The sequence below is a fragment of the Atta cephalotes genome (assembly GCF_000143395.1).
Source record: "Atta cephalotes unplaced genomic scaffold scaffold00032, whole genome shotgun sequence".
NCBI classification, from domain to species: Eukaryota; Metazoa; Arthropoda; class Insecta; order Hymenoptera; family Formicidae; genus Atta; species Atta cephalotes.
Window position 1 is genome coordinate 1,651,953 of NW_012130096.1, and position 12,407 is coordinate 1,664,359.

The 12,407-nt window shown below is 41.2% G+C and overlaps 1 protein-coding gene across 1 annotated transcript; it reads right to left on the reverse strand.

Moving 5' to 3' along the window:
- Positions 1–587: 587 nt before the first annotated feature.
- Positions 588–12,102, reverse strand: LOC105621129. The gene is made up of 5 exons (XM_012202600.1): positions 7,389–12,102; positions 4,507–7,319; positions 1,201–4,455; positions 846–1,085; positions 588–653 (listed from the first exon to the last, which is right to left on the reverse strand). Exons 1-5 carry the CDS (start codon positions 12,100–12,102, stop codon positions 588–590), a joined length of 11,088 nt encoding a protein of 3,695 aa, XP_012057990.1.
- Positions 12,103–12,407: the final 305 nt, after the last annotated feature.

The following is a 12,407-nucleotide window of genomic DNA, read 5'->3' on the forward strand; positions in this document are numbered from 1 at the left end:
GTAGTAGATATATATATATATATATATATATATATATATATATATATATATATATATATATATGTGTATATATATATATATATCCATATGTACGCGTGTATGTATATATCTACCTATGTGTTTTATATATAAGTCTCTTCATAATATAAATAAAAATTCGCAGTGTGAGCACATTCAGAAGTTGAACATCACTCGTAAAACTTTGTACAAATAAAAGACCGGAGTCTCTTTTCAAAGTGTAAATAATCGAACGCGTATTATTTAATTCTGTTAAAATCTTTGGCTAAAACATCTAATTATAAGCTAGAAGTATCCCTTGGGTAACTCTTTGTTAATGATGACCCACATCGGTTGACTTAGCTAAAATCAGCAAACTTTTCAAAGCATTCATTATCTAGCAATTAAAATTTCGATGTCGACGCCATTAACAGTAGCAGCTGAATCGCTTGCGATCTAACTGCGATATAAAATATTCGATTTTTCGTTATCGTCGCGGATAACCTTCGTAAAAAGATTGCACTGTAAGCCTTTATTATAATCACAGTAACTATATATATAGGCTTGTAATGTAAATAACTTACTCGCAATTATTTATCAACATCATTTTCTTTCCTTGGACTTTGTTGTGTGCAGTCAAAACACTTTGTGACATCCTGAGGAAAAATTAACATATAATATTTACTATATTCAATATGATGAGTTGTTGTTGCACCGTTATACATTGATCAGTAATACTAATAATGAATAACAAAAATATATGGTGCAATATATACACGTAAGAATCGTTTATAAAGACAAACTTTATATATCTTTATTACTTATTCAGTAAAGAGAATACAACGTACCTGTACCGCAATTTGTAACGGCGTTAATTCACCTATAGAACAATCACTTCGTACAACATTCGCCGGAACTAGCTTGGGACAAGGCTTGCCCGTGAAGAGCGTGAACAGTGCGTGAATGCTTCTACGTTGTGTCAATTCTATGTGACGGTGTTCGTATCCAGCCAAGTGCCGTTCATGCTGCGATGGATTATCGAACCATATTTCGCACAAATTGCAGTATCGTTTATCTTTTATCGTTGCCTGCGAAAATAAACGGGATGAGCAAAAAATACTTCGAATTCATGAGAGAAAAGAAAGTATCTCAAAGAAAGGATCTTCTTACATAATAATTTAAATAAAATAATCTTTCTCTCACCTTTTCGTGATAAGCTAATTGAGTTATGAGATCGACGATAGACATTTCGCTCTTCTTAATGTCCTTTATATTGCTTTCAACTTTAATGTTTGATGTTATAACTTTATCGTCTATCAACTTTGACTCCGCTACACCGAGATCTTCGCTGTCCTGAATCGTGATGACCGGGGGCGATCTAGAACTCTCTCTATCTGAATTCGTATCGAAGTTTACATTGACCTCGGGCTCTAATATCGGCATGTTATCTTCTTTGGACTTGATTTCTTTTGCATTGTTTGTGTTATTCCCTTGATTGGTGGATCTCGATATCTTAGGAATTTTGTAGGATGATAACCGATTCTTCTCTTTCCTTTGCTGTGGATTCTCTTTCCTTTCCTGCGAACGAGGAACATCGTCGCATTGATCAGTTACATTCTTTCTTTTCTCGTTTAAATGTACAGTACGAATTAGACTTTCGTTTGACACAGCTTGCTCGACCTGTTTAGTTTTCAAGGATGTTATATTGCATTTGGATGTGTTCTTTATCGTGTCCTTGAAATCTGCTTCGTTTTTCTCAAATGACCTCGGTTTCTTCTTCATGAAGAAACTTTTGCTTGATTTGGAATGTTTCTTATCAGACTTCTCGGTATTAGATATTTTCTCAGTCTTGTTACATTTACTTGCCAGGGGTATAGAGCCCTTCTGAGACGCAACGTCGCTACGACAGCTTTGAGCATCACTCGAAGGCACCTCCGAAATTTGGTTGATATCAAAACTCGAACCCTGTTTCTTCTCTGCGGCTGTCTTCGGTCTCGTATTACCTATCGCGTTGCCTACATCATATCTGGATTTCGAAAGGCACTTTTTCAAAGTCTCCTTGGCCGCTAAAACTTCTTTTATCAAGGAGTCATTACAGCAAAAGTTTTCTCTCGTCGTAGCGAAACTCATTACTCTGCAACAAGAGGTTTTCGAAGAAATCTCTTTGACAGAGTTAGCTGAGCTGTTCTCCAATTCAGATCTATCATCGCTGCCAATTTCCACAAAACTTTTATCTTTCTCAAGCGAATTCTTGCCGTGAGAGGAAGCCTCAGATTTGTCGTAACGTCCTAATTTTGCAGTTTGATCACTAAACTCTTCATAAGTAGAATTCACACGTGAATTGTAACAGGTAACAGGATCAAGTTTCGGCATAGATACATCTAGTAGATCAGTATTGCTATTATCCGCGATCTCTAACTCTAGCTCGAATTGAGTCGGAATCGCATCCTCCGAATATAATTGATCATCACCATCGTCCATTATATTCCTCTCCAGCTCGCTACGATTATCATCCGGTGAAACAGGCAGGATCTCTATGGTCGACTGACTCTCGTCCGAAGATTCAACTTTAATAACGGTGCTGTTATTCATTTCGAAATTATCTGATATACTTACAGAGTCGTTAAGCAAGTCCATGTCATCTTGCACAGTGCAATCGTTATCTATGTCGTTGAAATTACTCAGACGTTCGTTTTTTATCACAACTTTGTCGCTGTCCTTGCTCAAGAAATGATCGTTATCTTGTTCTTTTCTCTGCTCCTTGTCATTTCGTAAATTGACTTCTTCAGGCGATGTTTCAATCGGACCGGGCAATTTTATGAAACAAGTTTCTGTCTTCATTCTGCCTTCAACTGTTGCCTTCAACTCCTTTAATGCGAGCTTGAAGCTTGAGCTGTTTAGATGTTTGACGGGAGTATTCTTCTGGCCAAGTTTATTTGAAATTATATCTTCGTCCGCTTTCAACGCTTGTTTGCTATTGGTATCAAAACTATCAGTCTTGTGTTTATCATATTGAGAGGTAGCTTTCTGTGAGTTGGTTCTTTCAGATGACTGATTGATTTCTTTATCGGACGAAGTAACATCCACTTCCGATCGTGGATTATTATCACGAGATCTCGATCTACGTTTGTCCTTTCGATGTTCGTTGGTTGATTTATGACCTCTGGATGAATACTTCTTCGGTATGATGCACGTCTTGATATCTGTTTTAGATGCAAAATTTACATCGACTCTTGACGTATCATTAATTTTTCTACAGTCATAATCTGACATTCTTCTCTGCTTACACTTAACCGGAAATAGATCGGACGTTGAGTTCGACCTGGACAGTTTATAATCACCTTGCTTTTCCTGACGATGGCTATCCTTGCGACTTACAGACATTTTCTCGATAGCTCGTAACGTAATTGGGGACAAAGTTAATTTCAAATCCTTCACCATGCTGTCCAGGATACGGTATCTTTCCAACTTGACCTCCGGTTGCCACTTTGCACTCTTCGCAATGACATTCTTGTAGCCCTTGCTCAGCTCGCATTTGAATTCCGCGCTAGCCGATGTTCTCTTGATAATTACCTTAGGAATCTTCTCAGAAATGCATATCATGGAATTCTTCTTCGTTTCGCATTCTGACGCATTTGTTTGCATTGATTCGGAGGAGTTGCTGCGTTTCGTATGATGTTCTGTATCATCACGTTCCGATCTTCTGCACTTTTTGAGCGGCACTTCCGAATAATGGCTCGAGAATTGCCTCTTCCGTGTCACTTCTGGAGATGACGATCTGTTCCTTTCCTGTTTCTTCAATTTCAGTATAGGTATTTTTTCCTCATATCTTCCCGCATCTCTCGACTCTTGAGAAGTCATACTGTTGCAATCCAAATTGTCCGCCAGATCAGACCTTAAGCTATTCTTTATTTTAACCTTTGGTATGGTTTTCTTAACATTTTTGCGTTTGACACAAACCTCCTCATCATCATCGGCTCTCACTATCTTATTGGAGTGCTTCTCATCTAATTTAATCTTCATTTTGGGAATTTTATTCCTATAACTATTTGACTCGTGTAGAGAACTTTCGGAACTGCAAGTACATATATCATCAATCGTAAGCGAAGTTCGATTCATGATACTTACAGGAATTTCTTCGTGAACCGCCTCGATAGACGGAGTCCCCGGGCGTGATCTCGCGTTCCTGATAATCATCTTTGGTATCTTCGGTTGACAAATTGACTTGTTAGATGTACTATCTTGTGTTACGGAAGAGGAACCCATCTTCGTAACGAATTTTGAGCTAGTCTCGCTTTTCTTGATAACGAGTTTAGGGATCATCTTTGTGTTAGCATTGCAATCTGTCGCGCGCAAATACGCTATCTTCTCATAGCTACTAGAAGAAATTTGATTCTGCTCTTTGCCTTCGTTGTTGCTCGATGTTGCTTTAGATTCCTCGATGGCTGCTTTAGATTCCTCGATCGTTGCTTTAGATTTCTCAATCACTGCTTTAGATTCCTCAATTACTGCTTCAGATGTTTTGACCGTTGATTCGTTGATCGCCTTGTTTTCAATTTCAGTAATTACTTCCATGTCTTGAGACTCTTTGGTAGCAGACATCCTCGAGAGAGACAGATGGTCTAACAGCGAATTATCCTGGAGTGAATTAACCGCGCCAAAATCGATTGATTCATTGATGTTGCATAAACGATTGACAGCGTCTTCCTGAATTTGGCTCGTCTCCCACACCATCGGTACCATACTGTCTTCCTCCGTGAAATCATGCTCGGGCATTTGCAACGTACATCTATCCTCCGCGTAAATTCCGCAATCAGAAGAATCTATGCACAGTAACTTGGAATCGATTATGCTATCGTAATTGGGAATCTCATTCATCTCAGGTTCTTGACATTGCTTCTTGTCGCTTTTAATGATATTCTTGATGACGGTGAACTCTGATATGTTTTGTTCGTGCCTCTCGCTTGCGAATAAGTCGCATATGTTCTTTTCCGTTCGTAGGTTCAAAGCGGTGGACGTAGATATTATAGAACAAGTATTCACTTCGTCATTTCCTCGATTCTTCAATGAAACTTCAGCTTTTTGTCGATCAATCTCCGAAATTTCTGATTGTTGCTCGTTGCCTTCCTCTGCAAGCGTTTGTTCGATGAATGCAACGTTAGATGAATTTTGCAAGGCACTCGGTTCGTCTTCTTTAGATATAATAGTATCTCCTTTATCACACATGTCTTGCTTATCTACTTGATCGAAAGTAATCTCAGTCGAAACAGTCGATTCCGTAAGCGTAGTCTTTTCCTTATCTTTGTGATCGATCGAAGCTGATAAAACTGGTTGATATATAGTTTCCTGATTCACGGCAGAGTCTGAATCATTTTTCACTGAATCATTAATTTCATTATCTCGTTCACTCAAAGCAAGCGTGGATTCTTTTACATTTTCCATATTTTTTGGTTCGTCAAGTGAATCCTTAGATTCGACATTTAATTTAGAAGGACTTGCGATTTTGGCAGAATCTTCATCCGAAATTTCTTTCGTATTTGCAACTTCAGCATCGAGTTTATCTTCCTTTGGAGAGACAGAACGATTGCAACAAAGATATGAATGATTGTCTTTCACTGGCTGTTTCGTCGAGGCTTCCTTGTTTTTCTCGTAGTTCGTAGAACTTTGATCTTCTTCTGAATCGTGTATTTTCTCATCCATCAATTTAGGAGAATCACACAATTGTGCCTTTTCAGTGACTCCGATTGCACTGGATTCGTCTCCATCAATCTGAGATTCTTGCTTTTTTGTATGTTCATCATTACTTTGCATACTCAACGATGCATTAATATTAAATATGCCTACCGATTTATCAATAACATCTGTTGACGCAATCTTCTGATTATTACATTCATTTTCTTGTTCATTGCATAAAGCAGCGTTCGATGATTCATGTCGCAAATCGTCATCCTGAATCGAACGTAGATCGTCGATGTAATTGCACGTTGTGTGGTGCAACGTTGGCTCATTCATCACATCGCAATTCGCTTTATGAATGCCGTTGTCGGAAGAATCTTGCTCCATAGGTAGAAATGGGAAAGTATCCAATCGTTTCTGCGCGGCGAATATATCACTAAAATTCAGTTCTTTAACATTACTGCTGTTTCTTCTATCGATGTGAGAAGAATACGATTTAATTGATTCCATAGTCTCTTCCCAACATGAGGTCCTTGGTTCCAAAAATAAATTCGATTCGAACACGGAGCTTTCGTTGTATCCTTTCTCATACTCGAGATTGTCCGCGAATACTTTCGTCTTACAATGTTTATTAATGCTGGATGTAATATTGGCTGGAGGTTCGATACTATCCAAGTTGTACTGTTTTTCGAGGAAGTCCAAATCTATGATATTTTTCTTATTATTAGCTTCTTTGCTCTCTTGATCGTTCTTGTTTGCATACAACTTGTTAGCATCATCATTGAAGAATTCTAAATGCGTACCTCGAGTTTTCGCGCAATTAGCGTTTTTGTGAACAGTATTTTTATTTGAATAATCAACATGTATCGCTGTAGATTTAGCGTCGATAAGATCAATCTCTTTTTTCTTACCGGCGGTGGTAACATCGCGGTTTCTCTTGAATACCTTCCGCAACTTGGAGCAATTGTAATAATCGTACGACGGAGATTTCGCAAAATACGGTTCGCGAAAGTTACCATAATCCTTTGTGCGAGCTTCCGTAAGTAGCTCGCGATACGTGAATCGAGGATTAGGACTATAAGTTATCTTTCCGTCTTTGGTGGTGTATACAGGAACTACGTTTAAATTCTCCAGTTCGTCTGCGCTGAAGAAAGTCGGGTTTACGTAACCGCTGGTAGTTTCATACAGATCGAAGTTGCCGAATTTACTGTCTTTCTTTGGCCTTTTCCATCTGTCGGCACGTTTGTCGTCGACATCCGTATTTTCGTTCGGCGCAACATCAAAATGATTGTAATCAAAATGCACGAGATTATTGTAACTGACATCTTCTATGCTGGGTTCTATCGTACTTGAAGAAGTCGATGGAATCGCGTTTAATTTCGACGTAGCATCATCTTGAAAATTTTTTGCGCTCCTGCATGGAGAAGCGACGGCTATTTGCTGATGTTCCTTCTTCTGCACATTGACAGTCTTCAATCCTAAGTATGGTGAATTGTCCGAAGAGGCTTTCAGTTCCTCGCTACCGAAGTTGGTAATAGCGATCTTCCTTTCTGCATCTTGATGTATGCTTCTCCTGTTCGTCGCGTGTTCTGATCTTGAAGTTTTCAGAGCGCTCGATGTCAGCTCAGATTCGATATTAACGGTGCCTGAAAGAGTATCATCTCGTAAAATTACATTGCAACTAGTCGATTCCGTACAAGTATTCGAAAACATACCGCTATCTTCGTATACGTCATTGATCAATTCTTGTGCCGACAATGAACTTCGTCTCTTCTTCGAAAGTATCTCGCTGTTCATATCTTCCTCGTATGCGACCACTGATTTGACTGTGTTGTTGTGATCTTCGTGAACTTCGTTAGACGCTTCTGTTGTAGCGGATGGTGATCGATTGCGTTTCTCATAATCTTGGCGATCCGCTTTATCACAAATTATTTTCTTATCCGTTATATTCGTTGAATTTGAGATCGTATTAGTCAAATGGCCGATCGTCTCGGCGACGGCATTCTTGATATTCTCATGCAGCAATTTCTCTGTTGTGTTCCGTTCCGTGCATGACACGTTTATCTCAATCTTGATCCCGTCAAGAGAACCGCTGCTCTTCGTCTCCTCCCTCGAATGCTGAGATCCTTTCTGATGATCGTCATCTTTGAGTTTCAGATTGACGTTCGTAACTTGAATAGCAAAGTCAGGATTTTTATTCTTAGCTACGAAAGTCTTCAAGATGTTCGCATGTTTTTCTTGCTGTTCCTCGGACGACTTAGATCTCGCCATGTCTTTCTGGCATAGCTGATTATCGCATGGTGACTGCGACTCGGATCGTTCGTCGGGATTCGACGAACGATGACACGTCTTACTCGTCGCATAATCAGAGGCCTCCTGCGTATCCTTTCCCTTATCGTGAACTTTACTAACGCTGTGTGATTTATACTTTATTCTTCTGTATTCCTTTAGAAGCCGCATCCTTTCCCCGCTATCGGTAATGCTAACGTTCTCGATCACTCTCGGTTTATTATGCGAATTATCAAATCCTTTGGAATTTTCAACAGTACAGGATTTGTCCTTATGCGTTGCTATTTCTTGAGTATGTTTATTGTGATGTACAATGGTTTCGCCGCACCTATCCTCTGTATTTTCCGACAAACATCTCTTTTTGTGAGAAATTGCCTGGTCGCCCGAGACCGACTTCTTGCGATCCGCGAATTTTACATGCTGAGAATTCTTCGGGTCCGTCGCGTTGATTTTTACTGATTTATTACTGTTGGCGCTCTTTTCCGAAGAATCCTCGTTCGTGAACAATGCCTCGGCCTTCCTCAATTTATCGTTACTCAATGTCAACTGTTTCGCGCTATGTGATATAGGTGAATTACTTTTAACAATCTGCATCATATCTTCTGCCCTGGAATTTCTTGGAGCGGTATCGTTTGTCATTGATGAACTTACCCTGCTCATTGCCGTTTGACGGGTCATTTCGGTCAAGGCGTGTCTTCTTCCGGAATAATCATCCTGACCGCCGTCTAACGTAATAGGGTCAGGATTATTCGTGACATTCTTTGTCGTATTGTCCCCATTCGTCGAATCGTTATACGCGACTTTTGCATTCGTTTCTGCCTGTGATTTTTTATGAGCATCCGGACTCGTCGCTTGAGATTCATTAGCACGGCGCTCGTTTAAATTTTTATGAACCTGCATTGATTTATTTTGCATTCCAGTTGACACGATCTTTAATTCATATTCGCCGGAGGTCAAAGTCATACGCATGCTAGTGGCCTCCACAGTTTCCGTTTCATTGTCGAGCGCAAATATCTTCTCGCTGTTATTTGCCGAAGCGGAAGTTCCATTCAGATTCGCGTGCTCTTTACTGTTTTTTGTAAATGACGCAGATCCATTCTTATCAGTATTCGTGGAAAATTCAAATGTATCAAGAATAGCATCATGACCGAGCATGTTGTTATCACCGTTGTTGTTTTTGAAATGATTCTCCGTCTGATATTCACTTTCTAATGAATCGGCCGGTTTATTCTTGACGGTTTCCTCGCTATTCAGATGATCGTAGGGCTCTCTCTTCGTCGGCGACTGCGTGAAACTAATCATGGGACTGTTCTGCATAATCTCGATTGGATTTGTCGATATCGTGAGATCCTCGACACGCTCCGACGATTCCTCATTGTCAGAGTGGATCGGCGTGTTCAGCGTAGTAGAGATCGGAGTGCACTCTGACGTGGGCAAGTCTGGCAAACTTATATCGTCCGGATTATGAGATTCCTCGCTCGCGAAACTATTCTGTTTCTTCAAATTCGTGTCTCGGGCGGAATCCTTCGCGGACATAGGCAGAGCGGTGATCGCCCGGTCACTTACTCGCGACGTTTGGGTGCTCTCCATCGCTTTAGGCGGAGAGGGACCTTCGACGACGTATTGCTCTTTGCAGCAATCCTTCAGATTTCCAAGATCAGCGTTGAACTCGGTCGTAACCGATTCGGTTGTGTTGCTGTCGGTCTTTTTGAACTTATCGGCGGCCTCGAGAGTTATCGCTGCTGCCGCGACTTCCGTTCCTTCTTGGAAGAACGACACTGTGTCTTGCCTTTCCAAAGTCTCGGTAACTTGACCGTTTGTGACCTGTAAAATGCTACCTATCTCTAAATTGTCAACTATGTGTATCGTTGGTACCTCGTCAGGCCCATTGCTTATGCACTGTATAATGTGGCTTCCCGATCGTACAATAGTTTCCTTCGTGATATCCTTACACGTTGAATCCTTCGCAATCTCAACGTTCTCCGCGGATGAGTACGATATGGTCAGACAGTCCTGCGCTGGTATCACACCGATGTCATTCTTCTCCTGATTTTCGAACGTTATAACATTCGGGGTGATCTCTTCCGGTTTGGAGACCTCTAGACCCTCCAACGTCTTCGCCGAGAGATTCACGTTCTCGTAGCCCACGACTACTACTGGTGTCGAATCGCTCAGAACAGCGCTCGGCAAATTGGTACTCGCGCCATCTTCGTCCTCCGATTCATCCCAGTTGGCGAGAAACTGTCGTACGTCAAGCTCCGGCTTGTCGGCGAACTCTTTGGACATTTTCTGTTGTATAACCGCGTCATTCGCGTTCCCAGTCAGATTGTTGAAGCTCTCGCTTCCGGTTTTTTGAATTTCGAACTGATTCTGCTCGAGGCTCTTTTGCGCCGGGTATCGATCTTGCTTTTGCATGCTTTCCGCGCACAGCGCGGTCGCATGACCGTCGTGTTGTTGCGACACCAATTGTTCCGGCTTCTGGACGTTGCGATTCGTCATTTCGGGGACGCCATTGCCATCCTGCTTACTCTGCTTGTCCACCGGGTTGTCCGGCGTTTGAGAATTCACTGCTTGTTGTACTCTAGGGAAAGCTTCGGGTATGTAATTAGAATTGATTAAAACGCCATTTTGATCGAACTGCAAGTTTATAGGCGGGATAGCAGAGGTATTAACTGTCGACGTAGTAGTGGCGACGCATGGAGTCTGCTGCATTTGTCCCTGATATGTGACATGAGACTGCTGTAATTTCAATATTTCTCTATATCTATGAACACATTCCTTATACTTGGGATGCGACTGGTACCCGGGTATTTTCGCCAACTCCCTCAGATGATTCTCCATCGAGAATCTCTGCATCGCTATCTTCTGTTGATACATCGGATATCGTGAATGAGAGGGAGTATGCATAGTCGTAGATGTTTGCATTCTGTTTACCATGGATGCATTGTCGGTGGCCTCCTGACAGTCATGCGAAGCGTCTGTCGATAGATTTCTCGGGTACTGCGAATTGAAATAAGTATTCTGAGCAGGTGGCATCATACTCAAGTTCGGAACACTCGTGGACGGCATGTTGGTTGATATCATAGCGCCGCCAGTTTGATACGGGACTTGTTTGTTGTTATACTTCTGCTGAGGCATCGCGAAACCTTGTTCCGGATGTTTAACCATCCCCTGATTCGGCACGTTCATGCCGCTCATCTTGGAGTACTCTTTGACGTTATAAGGATATTTCTGGTACTCTCCCGTGTAGTTGTAATTTTGCATGGGATAGTTCGGCAACATGCCCGAGGATGATGAATAGTTGCGGGAAATCAGGCGATCCTTGCGATATTTAAAATCAGAAAAGTTTCTCCGGTGATCAGCATTAGGCCCATTAGGCGGTGGCACCATAGGCGATAGAACCTCCTTGCCATCAAAATTGTCCTTCCTAAAATTATAATCGTTTCCGAATCGTCGAGCGTCCGTTTGGTATCCGGTGGACGTACGAATATTCTCCCTATAAGTCGCATTATTCGGATAAGAGCAGTACTGCTGGTAACTTATGTTAGGATCCGGATTGCAGCACAAACCCTTGCAGGGAACGAAGGATGGCGGAGGACCCGTTCTACTAGTGGCATGCGAATTCACGTTGGTGTTTCGTGATCCCATTGACGCATGCGGTGCATTCATATTCATCACGTTTGGTCCATTTAGATGCGAGATAGGTCCGTTTAAAGGCATCTGATTATTTCTATAACCTAGCTCTTCATTTATACCGCCTATCGCGGCATTCCTCGGATCCATAGAACCATTCAGATTGTCCACCATGGGATTTCTCGTATTCGAAGGCCCATAGTGGCCAATGCAATTCTGCATCTGCACCATCGACGCGAGGGGATTGTTGTCAGTGGCATTGTGACCATGTGAGATATTGCTCGACAGATGCGGCTGAAAGTGCCTCGGATTAAAATTGGAATCGTTTTGGTGTTTCTCGAGTCCCTCCGAGCTGAGATTCAGACCGTTCAACTGCGTCGGACTAATACTGGAAATAAACGATAAGTGTCCCGAATTGACATTTTGAGCGGTCGATGTTACATCGTTTATTCCTGATTGCGGAGGATTATACTGATGCCAATCTGGCATATTTCCACTGTAGTTCATTGTACATTGTTTTGCTATTATTTTGCTGTGATTACATCGTTCTCCTTGTTCATCGAGATCTGTCCAAGTATTAAGAGCAGGAGATTACCTAATAAGCAGAAAAGACTAAATGTTATTTGACACAATTTGTAACAGTTACACAGAAATAATAAATCTACTTTTTATGACTAAACTAATATACACTTTTTACACTTAAAGTGAAATAAATATGTTTGATGTTTAGCTGAAGAAAGAAAATATTAGTGCAGTGTAACAATAAAAACATACTTTATATGTAACATTATTGGAATTGGTTTTAATAAATA

What these genes read in the sequence shown, in the direction of transcription:
- LOC105621129 (XM_012202600.1), bottom strand. Translation starts at nt 12,102, where the DNA reads ATGAACTACAGTGGAAATATGCCAGATTGGCATCAGTATAATCCTCCG. An exon ending in TGACGTATACGAAGATAGCG is followed by an intron (nt 7,320 to 7,388) that starts GTATGTTTTCGA and finishes ATACTCTTTCAG; the next exon opens with GCACCGTTAATATCGAATCT. An exon ending in AATTAGCTTATCACGAAAAG is followed by an intron (nt 1,086 to 1,200) that starts GTGAGAGAAAGA and finishes TTATTTTCGCAG; the next exon opens with GCAACGATAAAAGATAAACG.